General features: G+C 42.7%; 1 protein-coding gene across 4 annotated transcripts in view; it reads left to right on the top strand.

Annotated features, from left to right (window-relative positions):
* Nucleotides 1-3791: 3791 nt before the first annotated feature.
* The window catches only part of Atg5 (autophagy related 5), a 108823-nt gene continuing 94069 nt past the window's right edge, over nucleotides 3792-18545 (top strand). Inside the window, exons 1-2 of one of the 4 annotated variants that reach the window (XM_028858967.2) lie at nucleotides 3792-3963; nucleotides 17711-17876. In XM_028858967.2, coding sequence (XP_028714800.1) covers nucleotides 17769-17876 — 108 coding nt within the window. In that variant the 5' untranslated portion in view covers nucleotides 3792-3963; nucleotides 17711-17768. Of the gene's footprint in view, nucleotides 4037-4154; nucleotides 4247-17710; nucleotides 17877-18545 lie in introns of those variants that run through there. The other 3 variants (XM_028858966.2, XM_028858968.2, XM_037200441.1) reach the window with 3 other exon arrangements.

The following is an 18545-nucleotide window of genomic DNA, read 5'->3' as shown; positions in this document are numbered from 1 at the left end:
GGAGTTTATACAAAGGTCACAGTGGTCCTTCCTGGAACACCTGCAACTATCCCAGTCACAGTTGAGCACATCTCTTAACAGAAATCTCTTTACATTGTTATATGGCTGCAGGGGAGATTGAACAATGGCTAAGTCAGGTTGCCCTTGGAACTAGATTTTTAGTTTCTCATTTCCTGGTGCTTGAAGTTTCTCTTTTCCTGAGACTTGGGGGTGTAAGCCTGAAGGGCTAGGGTCTTTCACTGTTTGGATAACTCTCAGAAAAAAAAATTGTTTCTCAGAATGCCCTGTTTACAATCCCTTTTTAGGTGATCTTGTTTACTATAATTAAAACACCTGACATTTCAGTTTTTCTTCAAACCTCTGGAAATTACCTCTCCTATCCAAGCATCATCATGGTCATGAGATTCAATATTGATTTTTATCATAGATCCATTCCTTTAAGAGTGCTGATCTTGCCTTTAACACCCTAATTATCCTTTTGCATTGTGCATTAGCGTTCTCAAAAGCCAGAGATTCAATTATTATTTGTCTAGCTTCTGAATTTGGTATCATTCTATTTGCTGATGAAGTCAATCTTTCTAAGAAATCAGTGAAGGTTTCTTTTGGGCCCTGTATAACTTTGGTAAATGTGTGGTGATATATTATGTGCCTTAATAAACTTGCCTGGGGATCAGAGGACAGAGCCAGCCATTAATTAGACATAAAGGCCAGGCAGTGGTGGCACACACCCTTAATCCTATCACTCGGAAGGCAGAGGTCTGGATCTCTGTGAGTTCAAGGCCACACTGGAAATAGAGCCAGGCAGTGGTGGCACACACCTTTAATCCCAGTACTGGGAAGTACACTTGTCTTTAATCCCAGGAAGTGACAGCAGGATGGAGAAAGGTAAATAAGGTGTGAGGAAACAGGGACTAAAGCAGTTCATTTGAGACACTTTCAGATGAGGACTCAGAGGATTTCAGTTAAAGGATTTGTGGAGTTGGTGAGTTAAGAGGTGGTGGCTGGGGCTTGCTCTGTTTCTTTGATCTTTCAGCTTTCACCCCAATATCTGGCTCTGGGTTATTTATATAAGACCATCTAAGATTTGAACAACATAAATGACTCAGTTTTCTCTCCTACTTCTTCAATTCTGTCCCAAACATTCAAGGTTGCTGTGAGTCATAAAGCCAGGGTGTGGTCATCATAAAGAGATTGCCTTTGTAAATCAGCATAATCTCCCTCTCCAAGAAGTTTGTCCTTGGAGATTTCCATTCCTCTAGCCCTACTTCCTTGTTCAATGGTCTTAGCCTCATCTTTCCATCAGGTCCTCTACTGTAAGTGAGGACCAGGCTCCAAGACTGCTGTAACCAAGTCTCTCCGGTCTTGAGCAATAATTCTCTTACAAGTTGACCACGAGTTTATCATCTGCTTCACAAAAGGTGAGTGCATGCCATATGAGAACCTTGAATCTCCTTAAATCGACTGAGTCTCCTTAAATCTAACATTCCACAGGAGTCCATTCAGTGTTTACACAACCTTGGGGATATCTATCATTTGGAAATTCCTATGAGGTTACTGGATAAATTAAAGTTGGTTATTTGAAAACCTTAGGTTGTTCCTCTCTAACCTTCTAATGCAATGCTGAGATTGGTTCTCCTTTATATTCTTCTGTCTGGGGCTGAATATCTCTATGATCTGTTTTAATAAGTTCTTTCTAAAACTTGTTTTAGTACTCATATTAAAAAAAATTTAGTGATAAAACAAAAATGATAAAACTGATGTTTATAATTGACATTACATAAATATCATCTAAATTAATTATCCTCTCATTTAATTGTTCCATTTTTAAACTGTCCATACAGAGACCTCCACTGTAAGAGTGTTTCCCATTTTTTAATATGGGGAAAAAACTCTCTTTTAACTAATTCCTTCCTTTAAGAATTCCCAGTTGTCTCACCAAATCTGCCGAAAATGATAACTCAGATGACAGTGAAATGTGAAGCTGACTGCTGCATGTAGAACAGCAGAAGCCCAAGCAGGTTTCAAGGCAACTACTTCCTTTGGCAGCAGCATAAGAAGGGGATCCAGGGAAAGCCCACAACCCACTTGAAGAGAGAACCTACTGTCTGAAAAAATGCACACAGGATATCTTGGGGAAGATACACATGCAGCGGAAGCTGCCTAAAGGCAGAGCTGGCCAGTGGGCTAACTCGTGCAGTGTATTGAGACCACAGGCCTGTGGAGCTGCAACAAAACCTAGCTAGCTTGGCAGTGGCTCTGGCCGTGTGCAGCTCCAGACTGTGCCGCTGGCTGCAAAGCCACAGGCAAGCAGCTTTTTTTTTTTTTTTTTTTTTTTGGTGAAATTCGTGCCCCACAAATTGGACACCAGATGTAGCACGAATTCTAGTTGGTCTTGATAATAAAAACCTGGAGCCAGATATCGGGGTAAATGTTGAAAGATCAGAGACGTAAGGAAGCTAGCCAAAGTCACCTCTTAACTCCACTACTTCTTAGACCATAAAGGGGCCGAGCTCCAGTCTTCACTCTGCCTTATCACTTCCTCTCTCTGCCCAGTCATGTCTATACAGACCTCCAGACCTCTGTGATTAGCTAATGGCTAGCTCCACCCTTTGATATTCAAGCAAGGCTTATTTGTTAGAGCACAAAATATCACCACAATAGAATGCCTTGGTCACAGGACATAGAGAAATTATGCCAGAACAGAGCTGGAGGTTTCCATTCTGCTGGCTAGCTTTTATAGTACTGGAAGATGCTATACAGAATTGTAAACAATCTCAATCAGCTGTGGACCCTACCTGCAACACTACTGGTTAACAGTGACAAGTCTGTTATGGAGGTAACCAGTTGCTTTCTGGTTGGTCTTGAGGTACACTACACAGAAGGGAACCCACACCTTGTAATGTAAAAACCTAGACAAAAGTCCATGATTGGGTAGGTCATAGGTAAGGAAGCTACTTGTTTTGCTAAATGGTCATCATCTTTTTTTTTTTTTCTGAATAACTATACTTATGTGCACAATCACTGCTGACGACAGCTTAGGCTCAAGAACCTTCTTTTGCAATGGACAGTGGTTATTGCAGAGACTAATTATCAGGTCAGAGCTGTGAGAATAAATGGCTGTTGTAAACTCAGCCATAAGGGGGACATCATCTCCTCCAGGGCTTAGGGAACATCACAAAAGAAAGGTGGTGGGGTGAGGGGAGAAAGAAAAGAAATCCTCCAAATTCTTGGTAAGACCTTTGTATAGACCCAGCTGAAGTGCTCTTTGGGGGTAAGTGTATTGTTTATTTTCTAAGCAGGAAGAGTAGGATGGGTACTCTTAGAGGTAAGGGAGGGTTCAGTGCTTTTACCATCTCGAGTTAAATACAGCCACTAATGCCTACTGTGGTTCTACAAGAGGGAAGAGGATCTGCTGAGCAAATGGATGTGATTTACCTTGAAAGCCAGGCGTGGTAGCTCAGGCCTGCAGTTCTAGCACTTAGGCTGAGGAGCCTAAAATACCTAATAAATTCAAGACTCGCTGAAGCCACAGTTTGAGACCCCTATCCTGTCTCTACCCCAACAAAACCGCCCCAATCACCCTTAAAAGTAACCTTTTTACGAGACTGTTTTGTGAGGAAGAGGAAAACGCTGCTACCGAGGGAGCCGACGTCTCAGGATCCTTTACTTCTCTGTTCTCTGAAGTCAGGGGCTTGCTGAGTTTGCGCATGCCCAGAAGCGTCTCAGGCCTAGCGGGGTTGGGCCAACCTCGGAGGGCAGAGAGCGGGCCACGTGGGCTTCGTGACGTCATCTCCGAGCGCCGAGGGTCACTGGGACTGCTGTGAGCTCCAGGCGCTGCGGGTCAGGATCGCGCTGGTTCCGAGGGCGGAAGTGCGCGCAGGGCTGGGCTCTGACCCTGGTGGCGGCGCTCTGTGCGGCTGCGCGGGCTCTGGGACCTGTGCTCCTTCGCCTCTGCAGAACAGTGTGAGTCAGGCAGGCAGAGCTCGACAGAGAGTCTTCCCCACTGTGGGAAGCCGGAGCAGGGCTGGCACTTCGGGTAGGGCTCCTGTGTGTCCCGGGCGCGGAAGTGAGGGGCGGGGGGTGGCCGGGCCAGGGCTGCGGGCAAGCGGCTGGCAGAAGGAGCGCACCCGGGGTGATGGCAGGCGGGGAGGTGCCAGTATGTGGAGGGGGTGTTGACTAGACACTGCCCCAGAGCCCTTGGACCAGCCTAGTCTTCCCGTTTGGAGTATGTCAGTTCCTTACTAAGGTAGGAAACGTACCACAGAGCCGGAAACTCAAGTTAATAACTTGCGTTTTTCATGAGAGGTGTTTAAATCGTAATTGTGTCGGTGCATATCGATTCTATTCGAACGTGGTATTTACTTCAGGCTATTTAAGTACTATTATCAATTTAATAATAGTACTTAATACTAACAAAGACATTTTCTGTTAGTAGAACACTTTCATTTATTTAGTTACTTTCTTTGGCTTATTCTCAAAGCATACTCAAACTCGAGGAACCTAAGAAGCTGGGAGGCTTGTAGGTTTTTTTTCCAGAATTATGTAGCATTTTTTGAGGAGCATAGCATATCTTCACTAATCAGAATCCCAGGAACAGTTAACTATCCAAAGCCGAATAGAATTCACCTGGTAAGTCTCTTGAGACCTTGATACTGAATACTTGTGTCTGATGGGAATATTCTGATTTCATTAGACTTATTGTTTGAATTGAATTTGAGAACAAGGATGTTGACCTTATGGTAGTAGTTGTGAGAGGTGAAAATGTTACACTAAGTTTAAATGTATTTTGGGCCCAGTGTTGTGGCCCATAACTTTAATAACAGCACTGGGGAGGTGGAGGCAGGAGAATCAGGAGTTTAAGGCCTGGGCTATCCAGTGAGTTTGCTGCCATCCTGGAGGGCATTCGACTTTCAGACACACAGACACCACCCCTCCATAGCCCAAAACAACCTACCATGCACAAGGCCCTGCATTCTATCCTGAGCAGTACAAAACCAAATTAACTGTAAACAACAAAACCAGCTGTGGTGGCCCAAGCTCATTATCCTTATCCTTGGCAAGCTGAGGTAGGAATGTTGCCTTGAGTTGGAGGCCAGCCTGGGCTACAGAGGGAGACCCTGTCTCCAAAAAGAAGACACGCACCCACACCACACGGAGTGCTCATCTTTAATCCCAGTACTCAGGATGCTAGTCTGGTCTACATAGTGAGTTCCAGATCAGCCAGGGTGGCACAGTGAGCTCCTGTCTCAGGGGAGAAAAAGTATATTCCAGGTGATGGAAAGTTCTAGGGAAAGGAAAATCCAATGAAATGGAATGGGTAGGGTTGTTGGTGTACATGGGAGGTCATAGTGGTGGCCACAGAAAAGATAATTGAGTGAAGCCGAAAGTGATGAAAGGGCCACATGGAAAGGCCCATGGGGCACAGTAGCTAGTTCCATTGGGAAAGAATGAGCAGGGGGAAGAAGAGTGCTCAGATAGAGATGAGGCAAGGTCCTGGTGGGACTATGTAAAAGCTCTATTTTTTTAAAAAAATGTGTTTGGGTGTTTTGCCTGCATAAATATGTATGTCCATCATATTTGTGCCTAGAACTGGAATTATTAGAGGCTGTCAGCCATTGTGTCGGACCAGGTCCTCTGCAAGAGCAGCCAGTGTTCCTAACCACTGAGCTGTCTCTCCAGATCCTGCTCTTTTCTTCTTCCTCTTCCTCTTCTTCTTTTTTTTTTTTTTTTTTTTTTTTTTTTTTTTAATGACAGGCTCTATCTGTAGCCCTGAATGGCATGGAACTCTCCAGTCCATGGGTTGGAGATTGGGCTTGACTTGAACTCACAGAGATGCCTCTGAGGGCTGGGATTAAAGGTTCTAATTTTCTTCCTTCCCTCCCTCCCTCCTTCCCTCCTTCTTTCATTCCTTCCTTCCTATACAGGGTTTTTTTGTGTAGCCCTAGCTGTTCTGGGACTTTCTCTGTAGAGCAAGCTGGCCTTGAACTCAGAAATCTACTTCTGCCTCCCAAGGTCTGGGATTAAATGTGTTTGCCAACATCACTTGGCTCTAATTTTTACTTTTAAGGAAGTAAGTTTGAGTCAGGGGCATATTGATCCAAGTTGAGTTTTGAAATGATCTGATTGCCATGTTGACTGCAGAAATAAAGGTCAGAGTGACTTGGGTCTGGTGTGATTGGGAATGATTAGATTATAGGTTTGCTTCTAAACTAGAGTAGTTAGAATGGTTAGGGATGATTGTAAGTTGTGTGGGCAGAGCAACGGAAGAATGGAGTACTGTGATGGAGGAGACTGTTGGGGAGAAGGAAGGTCTGAGGTCATTTTCAGTTGCACACATGTTAATGCCAGTGTGTGGTAGAACACTTATGAAACAAGTTCAGAAGTCTGAGCTGAAAATATAAATTGAAGTTGTAAGAAGTGCACATGGTATTTAAAGTCCTTTGAAAGATGCCCGGGGCAGGGCGGGTGGGCGGGGTGGGGGGGCACTTTTCCTTTAGGAGGGAAAGAGGCACAGACAAGAGATAGAAGAGCACCACCTCTCCACGTACCAGGGTTGGACAGTTAAATAAATCCCCTGCTTAAAATGACCAAACCCCAGAATTTAAAGAGGAAACTAGAAATCATGGTCATGAGCTGAAGAAGAGGAAGGAGATTGGGAAATTTGGTGGGGAAGATATGGTTGAGTGATACAGGAAAGTGGATTGGAGGAATTTAGGGGCACCACACATTACTTAAGACTCATGTTTGAAGCTATTTGTAAATTTCAGGAGAGACTAGCTACTGTCTGTTATTGTCATTCTTTTCAGCCTCGGTAATAGAACCCAAGGCCTTTTATATCCTCCCCAAGTAAGTGCTCTTGTGGCATACTCTCCAGAGAAGACTGCTTAAACATGGGTTTAAGCTAACAGAAAGTCTTCATTAGCCAGCTGATGACGACACTAGGTGTTCGGGATCCCTGAAAGCTCAGAGCCTTTTTTAGGGTGAATTTTTAAGCACAAAAACCATGACCTGGGTTGAAATACTTCAGTCAACAAGAACAGTTAGCTAGAAGGGGAACTACAGAAGCTTAAAAGCAAGGTTAATACGTTTAGAGACTTTCTCATAACTATGGACTCCAATGGATTGATTATTTTGGCAAGTGGTGCTGTCTACATGCTGAGTTTGACAGCCTGAATAGTACTTCCATCATGGAGTCAGTTGTGCTAAGTCTCGGAGCCTGCTAAGGTCTGAGGCCCTGTTATACTCTACCACTGAGATATATCCCTTGCCCTCTTCTTAATTTTTATTTTGAGATAGGTCCCAGCCAAGTTGCTTAGGCTGGCCTTATAGCCTAGGCAAGATTTGAACTTGTGCTCTTCCTGCAATGCTTGGGATTATGGGCCTGCATTGCCAGACCTCAACAGCATATATTATTTTTCATTGTTCATAAACTTATTCTAGTAAATATTTTATATTTTAAATAATTTCTAGATAATTGGGACTTTGTCAGCAAAAATAGCTCCAAGTAATAGTGGATTAGCCTTTCCTGGTAGGTTGTGTTAAACTATTGATTGTGTATCTTGCTGTGTATTTGCTAAGTGACTAATTGATTAACATGTTGATTGGGGACTGTGTCTCAAGCACTGGACTCTGTAGAAATAGAATAGTCAACAGCTTCTGTCCCCCACATTCTGTGTAGAGCTGGAGAGATGGCTCATAGGAACACTTGCTGCATAATCATAAAGGCCAGAGTTCTGATCCCAGCACCCATATAACAAATGCCTATAACCCAGATCTGAGGGATCTGATGACTTCTTCGGGCCTCCATTTGTTGTGTGTATGCATGTCTTTGTATATGTTTCTGTATAGGTGCACACATTCACATGACAGTAGTCTGGAGTAGGTTCTCTCCTCCCGCCATGTGGGTCTCAGGAATTGAGCTCAAATAATCAGGCTTGGCTGTGAATACCTCTACCTGATGAGCTGTCTTAACAGCCTATAAAATGAAGTATTTTTTTAAATCTAAAAACAACACAAAACAAAAAACCAAACAAACAAACAAAATAAAGGAAATGGATTACAATAATCAGGCTTGGCTGTGAATACTTCTACCTGATGAGCTGTCTTAACAGCCTATAAAATGAAGTATTTTTTTAAAATCTAAAAACAAAACAAAACAAAAAACCAACCAAACAAACAAAATGAAGGAAATGGATTACTTCTAGAAGTTTTCATCATACCTTGGGATTTTTGTATCTTCAAAATTGGATTGACAGTGACTTAGCATATGCACACCTTAATCCCAGCAAGTGCTGTTACACAGAGAAACCCTGTCTTCAAAACACAAAACAAAACAAAAAAACAAAAAAAAAATTTTTTTTTTTAAATTTAGAGAAGCACTTAAATGGAAGAGTTCCTTTTTTCTTGTTTTGGTTTTATTGAGACCGTCTGATTTTGTACCCCTGCCTGTCCTGGAACTCGGTATGTAGACCAGACTGGCCCCTAACACAGAGGTCTGGCTGCCTCTGTCTCCTCCCCCAACACTGGTATTAAAGGCTGCACCACCACAACCACCTACTGGAAGACCTTCTTAAGTAGCTAGGTCCATTTGTTTCCCTCCTCATTTAACAAAATTTGCCAAATTTCACATGTGTTCATTATGCTAATTGGGGATAAGAAGGTAGACAGGATTTAATTCTTGTCTTTTCTGCCAAGGAACTCACAGTTCAGTGTAGAAAGAGGCAAGACACATAACTGAAGATTGAAATGCGTCCTTGTATGAGGTACTGAAGTAATTAGGCTGGAGATGTTTTGGGGGAATGCTTCCCAAAGAGCAGATATTAAGCTAACCTTTAAAATTATTAGAAGTTGTTTTAGAGAGAATTCTTAGCCCAAGTAGGGTGTGTTCAGCAGAGTGGCCATAGGAACATGAAGAAAATACTTATTAGGTATGTAGACTGGTCACCAAGTTGCTGGACATGCTAAACACCTATACCAGCATCTATCCTGTGAATACTGCAGTTACTTTCACTGTACAGATGGAAGATTCAGAGAGCAGGGGGTTTGGGTGGAAGTCCAGGTTCAAAATCACTTCTGTGATCTGAATCCCTTATCTACCTGTATTGCCTGCTGTCAGCATTTAAATGTTCCCTGCCCTTATTTTTTATTCCTCAGTCATTTTTCCCCATGGTTATTCTTCCTTAGGAAGGTATATGTCTGTCTTCTTTCAGCCCACTACAAACATTCTAGGTCCAAGCACTCATGTCTTTATGCTTCAGTTGCTAAATTGCCGCCCAGTTAATCTCTTTACCTCCAGGCTTGCCCTCTGTGCACAGCTCTGAGATTCTTGTCCCATTTCACCTTTCTCAAACTTCACAGGTTCTCTAGGGCTGCTGGATGGAATTGATACCTCCCTGCTTTTCATGTGACATGCTTCATGAGCTTGCACAGGTTTGACAGTAAAGGAGATGCTTGCATTCCCTAGCATTTACCACAGGTCTGTCACTGTATCAGATACCTTCTAGGTTTTCCCTCTGGCACAACCTTGTCACTTAAGTATTAATTTCATTCCACAGGAAAAGAGGATTAGGGCTTTTGAAGTGCCTGACTGGAGACATATGTGATACTGAAGCCCTTCCAATGTTAACTATCTCAGATTATCCCAGGCAGAAGTTTACTACAATGTTTCACTTGTTTCTGCATCCTCAACTTTATTGATGTGTTGTCTTCTGTTTGGAATCTACACAGTCCCTAGTGTGGCTCATCAGAGGTGGTTTCAGCTTGTGATGATGAGTCTGTGATAAGCAGAAACAAGGCATAGTTAGCAACCACCTGAAATGTTTTTGTCTTTTTGAAATAGGGTCTTGCCATGTATCCCAGGCTGGTCTTTTTCTCTTGTTTGTAGGGCATCTTTAGCTTCATCCTATTGTTGTGATAAAACACTGTGACTAAAAGCAACTCAAGGAGGAAATGAGGTATTTCAGCCCTGTGTCCTGAAATCGTAGTCTATCTTGAAGGGAAGTCAAGGCAGGAACCTGGAGTCAGGAACTGAAGCCAGAGGCCTTGGAGGAATGGTGCTTCCTGGCTTACTCCTTTGCTTGCTCAGCCTGCTTTCTTATATCACTCAGACACATCTGCCCAGGTGTGGCACTGCCTGTCCTAAGTAAAATGGGTCCTTTCATGTCAATCATTAAATCAAGAAAATGCCCTATAGACTTGCCTATAGGCCAGTCTTATGGAGACATTCTCTAAATTAAGATTCCGTCTTTCCAGATAGGTCTAGTTGACAAAAACCAGCACAGTAGCCTGGGTTGACCTCAAACTTGGGATCTTTCTGACTCAGCCTCTGAAGAAGTGAGTTTATTATATCTCACTGTTCCTGGCAAATAAAGTGATTTCCTCTTCCCCCTCCCTCTTTTCTTCAGTGCTGGGTATTGAACCCAGGACCTCATCCATGCTGTACAAGCACTCTGCTGCTATGCTTTACCCCATACTTGCTGTTTGGAATGCTGACCTTCAAGCCAGCTAGTGATGTTTGTTAAGATGTTTTTTTCTTGTGTCTGGCAGCTACAGTAGGTTATGCAGGTCCACAATGATAAATAGCCTACTCTACCTTTTCTGTGTGTCTCAGCTGTGATATGAATCAGATATTAAATCCACTTTTAACTTATATTATTTACTTTTGGATTTTTGAGACAGGGTCTCACGTAGCTCAAACTGGCTTTGAACTTGGTAGATAGCCAAAGCCAGCTGTGAATCCCCAGATCTCCTGCCTTTATCTCCCAAGCACTGGGATCACAGGCATTCACCACCACACCCAGCTTCCTTTGTGATATTTTCAACTTCAATTCTTTCTGAGGGGACAGGACCCACTGTAGTTGTAAAGGATGAGCTTTTCTTCTCCCTGTCCATTCTTTGCCCATCCTTTAAGTCCCACGTATATTTATTTTTATATTTCCTTATTTCTTGTGTGAGTGTGTGTTTGCATGCACATGTGTGTGGGGGAACATGAGTGTGTAGAGGTTAGGAGTAGCTATAGGGAGTCTTAGCTGCTCTCTCCCTTGTCTTTTGAGGTAGTCTGGCTGATGTGCCCCCATCCCTGCAGCACTGGGGTTATAGGTGAACCACACCTGACTGGGCATCTGAACTTGGGTCCTTACCCTTTCCCAGCAAGCACTTTACCAACAGCCTTTTCTCAACTCCACAGTTCTTAATATTTTAGAATTCTTTGAATACTACAGATCCACTAGTATTTAACTCCTCTTCCTCCTTACAAAAGCTCCTATACAGCCAGAGGTAGTTGACTTCTGCAGCAAAACAGTCTTTGCTGGACCCAGCAGAACCTTTGCATGCGTGGCCTTCCAGCTGCTGTGACTATATGCACAAGACCTGCACAAGAGCCAGCCAACACCCCACCACCGGGTGGAAAAGGGGCTCATGACGTTCCTGCATCTGAGGAGCTGTGGCTGCTGGGAGAGTGACAGTCAGTTCTCCTCAGGAATAAAGCTGTCCGGAGAGGCTGCTCATGCCCACTGGATTGTCCTACATCTGTGTACACATAGGTGGACTCTGAAAAAGAGCTCTCCTTCAATCCCAGCACTCGGGAGGCAGAGACAGGCAGATCTCTGTGAGTTCAAGGCCAGCCTGGGCTACATAACGAGTTCCAAGACAGGCAGGACTGTTCTATAGATAAACCTTGTCTCGGGGAAGAAAAGGAGCACACAGTGGGGAAGTAATTGTGGGGAGGTGAAGGGGGGTGGGTTTCATCGAAAGGAACTATAAGCATGTATGAAATTCTCAAAGGTTAAGAAAAGCTCTTACAAGATGACATTTAATGGAATATATTTACCATGCACAGAGAGTGTTTGGGTTGGAGGGCATGTTGGCAAACTGCAATAAAATGGAAAGAATGAGATTAGGAAATCTTGAGTGTGGCTTCTAGGTATTGACTCAGTTCTTTTTTAGCCACAGTATTTTAGAAAATAATTCAACCTTTCCCTCCCAGATTGATCATTTATATTATAAAATGAGAACTGTAGGCTTACGTATATCCAGGGTGAGGTGATATAAAATCTGTAGTATTCAAACTGTTGTCTGAGGCTGAGTGATGCGTGTTTGTAATCCTCACACTTGGGAAAGATGCAGGAGGATCAGAGATTCAAGTCAAGCCTATGCTACATAGTGAGTTTAAGTGTTCCCCCACCCCACTGGGGCAGCAGAGACCCTGTTTCAGCCTATCCTGATTCTTTCAGGGGGCTTATGTACCCTTTCAAAAATAACTGAAAATATCCAGGCAATATCTATGTGTACCTACTATGTTCCAGACAATGTTCCAAATGACAGAAGTAAAATCGTGTTTGAAATTCAATCCTTTTCCCCAAGGAAATGTATTACTTTCTACTGAAGGTGACCTCTACAGATAAACACCTTTAATGCAAGCTTGTCCGATCTGTGGAGGAGAAGTAAAGGTGCATCCGTGGGAGAAAAGGGATGATTTGTCCCAGTCACACCGAGGAGAGAACTGGGTCCTGAATGACGTGCCAAGCTGGAAGGCAAAGTAGGAGTGCTGCTTTACAGTGAGGGCACACCAGCGTACGCAGAGGGCACACCAGGGTACGCAGAGGGCACACCAGGGTACGCAGAGGGCACACCAGGGTACACAAAGGTGTGGAAGTGACATTAGAGAGCCTGACACATTCAGTAGGACTGGAGACAGTGAGTAGTGTTTTTGTTTTGTTTTCCTTTTCCTTTTTATGAGACAGAGTTTCTCTATATAACCTTGTCTGTCCTAGAACACTCTCTGAAGACCAGGCTGGCCTGGAACTCAGAGATCTGCCTGCCTTTCCTTCCCAATTGCTGGGATTAAAGATGTGTGCCACTATACCCTGCTAATGACTAAGGGGTTTTGTTGTTGTTCTTTTTTTGGGGGGGGGTATTGTTGGGGGTTTTATTGTTATTGTTATCATTGATGTTTTGTTTTTTGAGCCAAGGTTTCTCTGTAGTCCTGGCTGTCCTGGAAATCATGCTGTAGAACAGGCTGTCTCTGGAGTGCTGGGATTAAAGGCTTGTGCCTCCCTGCCCTGCCAATGACTTAAGGTTTTAACAACTGTTTTTTGTATTCACCTAGTATACACCACATAGCTTGGCCTATCAAAGGATCGGGATTTATTGACTATGTTTAATGTTTTCATTAAAACATTTTATTATCTTTTGTTATATATATGTGGGTATGAGTACAGGTACCCAAGGCCAGAAGTGACAGATCCCTGGGCTGGAGTTACAGGCAGTTGTCAGACACTTGATGTTGGTTCTGGGACTTGAACTTAGGTCCTCTAGAAGAGCAGTATGTGCCCCTAACTGCTGAGCCATCTCCTTAGCTTGACAGTATTGAATATCATTTTAGCAGTGTGTTTGAGGCAGTTTTTAGAAGTTCCTCTTCTTTGTTGTAATTCCTGTTTGTTTCTATAATGATTTTGATTAGTCTTAGTTCTTCAATCAGTGTCCTCATGAATACTAATCAGGTGTCCCATCGCTCAGCCACATCCCTAGTCCCTTCTGCTCCGCCCCCCCTTGCTTTTGAGGAATAGTTTTTGATGTAGCCCAGACTGACTTGAAACGTGCCCTCCTCCTCATTCCCCACATGCTGAAATCACAGGTGTGTGCTGTATATATTAATTTGCTCATGGCTAATGTGGTCGTGCTGTTTTCTATTTTACGAGTGAGAAAACAGACATGTTAAATAACTTAAGGTCAGTAGAAAATGTCATCACCAATTTTGCTTATACCCTTTAAGTATATTTACTAGACCAGAGACATAAAATTCATTATAGGTGAACCTTTTCCCTTTTATTATTAGCATGTGTATGTTTGCATGTGGGTATGTGTACCTGTGTTCCAGTGTCTGTGGAGGTCAGAGGTGTCAGATCTCTTGGAGCTGGAATTGCAGATAATTATGATCTGCCTGATATGGATGCCAGAACTGAACCTGGGTCCTCTGGAAGAGGCAGTGGTTTCAACTACTGAACCTTCTCACAGCCCCTAGACGAACATTTATTGATGTTGAATGCAAATTTTGAAGTAGTAAGTAGCCTTGCTTACATTCCACTAATCTGTGTGGCAGTTTGGTTTACAAAATGTATGTTCACAATGCCGTGCTCTACTGACCCGAGCTGCCTTGTCTCAGTTGCCTTCTTCCCCTGAAGTTCAAATACATGTATATATTGAACAGTAGCCACAAGCTTCAGAGAGATGGAAAGTTGGAGTCCGTCTGGGCTGTAGTTTGAAACCCTATCTCCAAAACTAAAAACACAAAGGAAGAATTGCAAATAGGATATGAGCTTTTATTTATTTATTGGTTTGTGTACCTACTGTAGAATGTTTTTAAACATGGCTGGCAGGATTACAAGATGTTAAAGCCCATGCTTCTTTGGGCATGGTGGTGCCTGCCCTAAACACTCTGGAGGCAGAGCTAGGGGAATTGCTGAGTTTGCTGGGTAGGCCGTCTTTTTTCCCAATGCATGTCTTTGCCTCCTTTTTCAAAAACTAAGTGGGGGGGGCATAACTTTGCCATTTTATTTCTGGGTCCTCGGTTCTGTTCCGTTGGTCTTCCTGTCTGTCCTCCTGCCCGTACCTGGCTGTCTTTATATAGCCCTATAGTATAACGTGAGGTCCAGTATTGTGTTGTGACTCCTTAGGGTTGCCTTGGCTATTTGCAATCTTTTGTTACCATATGAATTCTTGTATTGTTTCTTGTGCACTATGAAAATGGAATTTTGACAGGTAAATCTGTGAACTAATTTTAGCAATATAATATTTTACAGTGTTAATTCTGCCACCCAGGAGCATGGATTGTCTTGCATCATCTAGTATCTTCTGTGATCTCCTTTTTCAGGATCTTAAATTTTTCATTGAAGTCTTTTACCTCTTCAGTTAGGTATATTCCTAAACGCTTAACTTTTGGGGAGTTATTTTGAATGGAATATGTTTCCTAATTTCTTTCTCTGAGAATACACTGTTGTGTCTAAATTCTTTAATATTCATTTACTTAGTGTGTGCATGTGTGTACATATGTGCCATGTATGCATGTGGAAGTCAGGACAGCCTGTAGAGTCAGTTCTCTACTTCCACCCAGTAATCTAAGTTACTAGGCTCTGCAGTGCCTCTACCCACCGAGCCAGCTAACCAGTTCATAACCGACTAAATTTATGTAATTTTATTTACTTAAATTTTTTTGCTTTTTAACATTTATTTTACTTAGGTTTTTAGCATTTATGTGTTTATGTTCCACTGTGTGCCTGTGTGAATTTATAACTCACTCAACACTTGTGGGTTCTGAAAGAGGCCAGGACAGGGGATTGGATCTCTGGAACTGGACTTACAGGTGCTTGTGAGGAACCCAGTCTGGATGCTGGAAAGTGAGCTCAGGTCTTCAGGAAGAGCAGTAGGCACTCTGAACTGCTGAGCCATCTCTACAGCCTGGACATTGATTCTGAAGATCAGGCTCTTGGTCTAGTCAGGAAGTGGTGAGGAGCTTCCTATTTTCAGCAAGTTTGTTTGAGTGATCTGTACATTCAGAAATTTTTCTTAGGAGTGTAGAATTCAAGCATGCTTGGATTTGAAGTCTCACTGTGGTACTGAGTGAAATTTGCATATGTATATTACTTGCTTAAAACACTGGTATCTATTTAATAAAAGTCAAGGCACTACTAAGTACCAGAGTCCTTATTCTGAGTTGACTAGTGCTGATAGTTTGATGTTAGACCGATCTTTTCCCACCTTTTGCAGTGTGCTTGCTATGTGAGGGTGACCTGCATCTGATTGACATTTAAGTTTTCAATAGTTGTTGACAGTCCCAATGTATTTGTATTTGGCACTAGTGGGGAACAGAAGGATGAAAACAGCCTTCTTGATGTACCTTAGTGTTAATAATTGATATTGTGGCTGGACAGACAGCTCAGTGATAGGAACACTTACTTTTGCAGAGGACCTGGGTTCAATTCTTAGCACTCACATTGTGGCTCACAACTATTTGTAACTACAATTTCAGGGGATCTGACATCTTCTTCTAGACTCTTAAGGGCACCGGGAATACAGGTGGTACATGTAGCTGGAGCTTTCCTGGACCTGCCTGGCCCACAGTCAAGACAAATCTCTCTTACCTGCCAGTCCCACAGCTGCTCAGACCCAACCAAGTAAACACACAGAGACTTATATTACTTACAAACTGTATGGCCGCAGCAGGCTTCTTGTTATCTAGTTCTTATATCTTAAATTAACCCATTTCTATTAATCTATAAGTTGCCACATGGCTCGTGGATTACCAGTATCTTAACGTCTTCTCATGGTAGTGGCTGGCAGCATCTCTCTGACTCAGTCTTCCTGTTCTCTCAGTTCTCCTCTCTGCTAGTCCCGCCTATACTTCCTGCCTGGCTACTGGCCAATCAGTGTTTTATTTATCAATCAATCATCCACAGCACCTACACACACATACTTGTAGACAAAATATTCATAAACATAAAATAGTAAATCTGAAAAGTATTTTAAATTGATATCTGCCTAGACTTATAATTTTTGGGGGTACCATACAATTATTTAGGATTTTTCATTATATATTATACTAAGTTATGAATTAACTGCCCATGAAGATGGGGCAAAGGTATAATATTATTTTGGTAATATATTGAACCTTATATCCAGGTAGCACTTCTTGGGTTACTCTAATAATTATCAGCAGTATGTATCTCAGCATTTACGAAGGTGGCATAGAATATGAGCACTGGAAGAGGCTGGGCTATCACAGAGATCATGGGAATTGTCCTTCCCTGATACTGAAACTTTCCTCATGTGCAGGGTTAGTGCAAGCTTATGGAGAAGTATTTCACTGGGACAGAGGACTGTTAGTTCACGTGACAGAGTGGGTAAGACTTGGAGAAAAACCAGCATGCTCGGCTGTGGGGGTGGAAGCCCAGCAGCTAGATGTTCCAGGTCATAAAAAGGAGTATAATAATTATGACTAGAGATATTGGTGGGGTCAAGTTATGGATCCGATGAAATTTAGAAAGGGAATAGCTTCCTGAAGGTTTTTTGTTTTCCAGACAGGGGCTAGTGTGGCCCAGACTGACCCCGTGAGGCTCACAGGCATGCATAACCACCCCCAGTGTCTGATTATTCATGCCACCAGCTGAGCTCTACACAAATGTTTAGGCTTTCTTTCCAGGAAGAATAATAATATGAGGGGTAGGAGAGGTCAATATATTGGATGGGGCAAGTGTAACTGTGTTAATGATCTTTTGAAATTGGATTAAGATTATAGGGCATAGGTACAAGGCTCTCTTTAAGGTGAGTGATAAGACTACTGGGCTTGAAAGGGTAACAGTATAGTTTCTATTTTGATGTGACTTTCATTACATATTGCTTGAATGTGTAATATTGCACACACACACACATACATTGAGATTGTGTCTTACTGAATAGCTCAAACTTGATTCAAACTCTTCTTCCTCAGCTTCTCTAGAAATTACAGGCATATACTGACACTCTTGGCATTTATCCTTTGTTTTTTCTTCTTTCTGTCCTGGAGACCAGGCTGGCCTCCTGAGTGCTGGGATTAAAGGTGTACCACCTCCACTCCACCTTTTCTTTAAGTGAAATGTTTTGGAGTTCATTTTCTGTCTATGAAATCTTTGACTAACTCTTGTAAGAATCTGACTAATGCTATTTGTTTTGTTTCCAGTTTGGCTTTGGTTGAAGAAAGAACTTAGCATATATGTACTGCTTTACCCACTGGAAGAATGACAGATGACAAAGATGTGCTTCGAGATGTGTGGTTTGGACGAATTCCAACTTGCTTTACGCTGTATCAGGATGAGATAACTGAGAGGGAGGCAGAACCATACTATGTGAGTGTACTGTGGTCGCAAACGAGGCCTTTAACTTCTCTATGGCATATAAGGTTGTTAGAACCTGAAAGCTGTCACTCAGTATTTTGTATGCAACTGTTCCATGCTGTGGGAAAAATTAAACGGGGGTGATCACGAGTGATCAAGTGCTTAGCAGGCAAGTGTGAAGCTTGAGTCTGGCTCTTTAGGACCCACATAGAAACTGGATCTAATGTTATATATGACCTAATGACCTAATAACATATATGATCAGAATATGTTATAACTTGGCATGTTTAATAAAATATTGGGGCTTAGAGTGTAGCAGAGTGGTAGGTTATCTTCTTAGCATTTAGTGGAGTGGCCCTAGATTTGATCCCCAGCTCCCAAATACCCAAGTGGGAAAAAAAAAAAGCATACACACACACACACACACACACATACATCATAGACACCCCTCCACAGACACAGACACACCACAAATACACACACTGCAGACAAAAGCGTATGCCCACACACATACCGCAGTTATACGTGCATGCCCACACACGTATCTCTCTCTCTCTCTCTCTCTCTCTCTCTCTCTCTCTCTCTCTCTCTCTCTCTCTCACACACACACACACACACACACACACACACACACACACACACACACACACACCAGTCAGTCAATGTGTCGGTAAGATGAGT

Source organism: Peromyscus leucopus, chromosome 8a (genome assembly GCF_004664715.2).
Source record: "Peromyscus leucopus breed LL Stock chromosome 8a, UCI_PerLeu_2.1, whole genome shotgun sequence".
In the NCBI taxonomy this organism is placed as follows: Eukaryota; Metazoa; Chordata; class Mammalia; order Rodentia; family Cricetidae; genus Peromyscus; species Peromyscus leucopus.
Note: the sequence above shows the minus strand (reverse complement) of the source record. Positions and strands in the feature narration are given on the sequence as shown.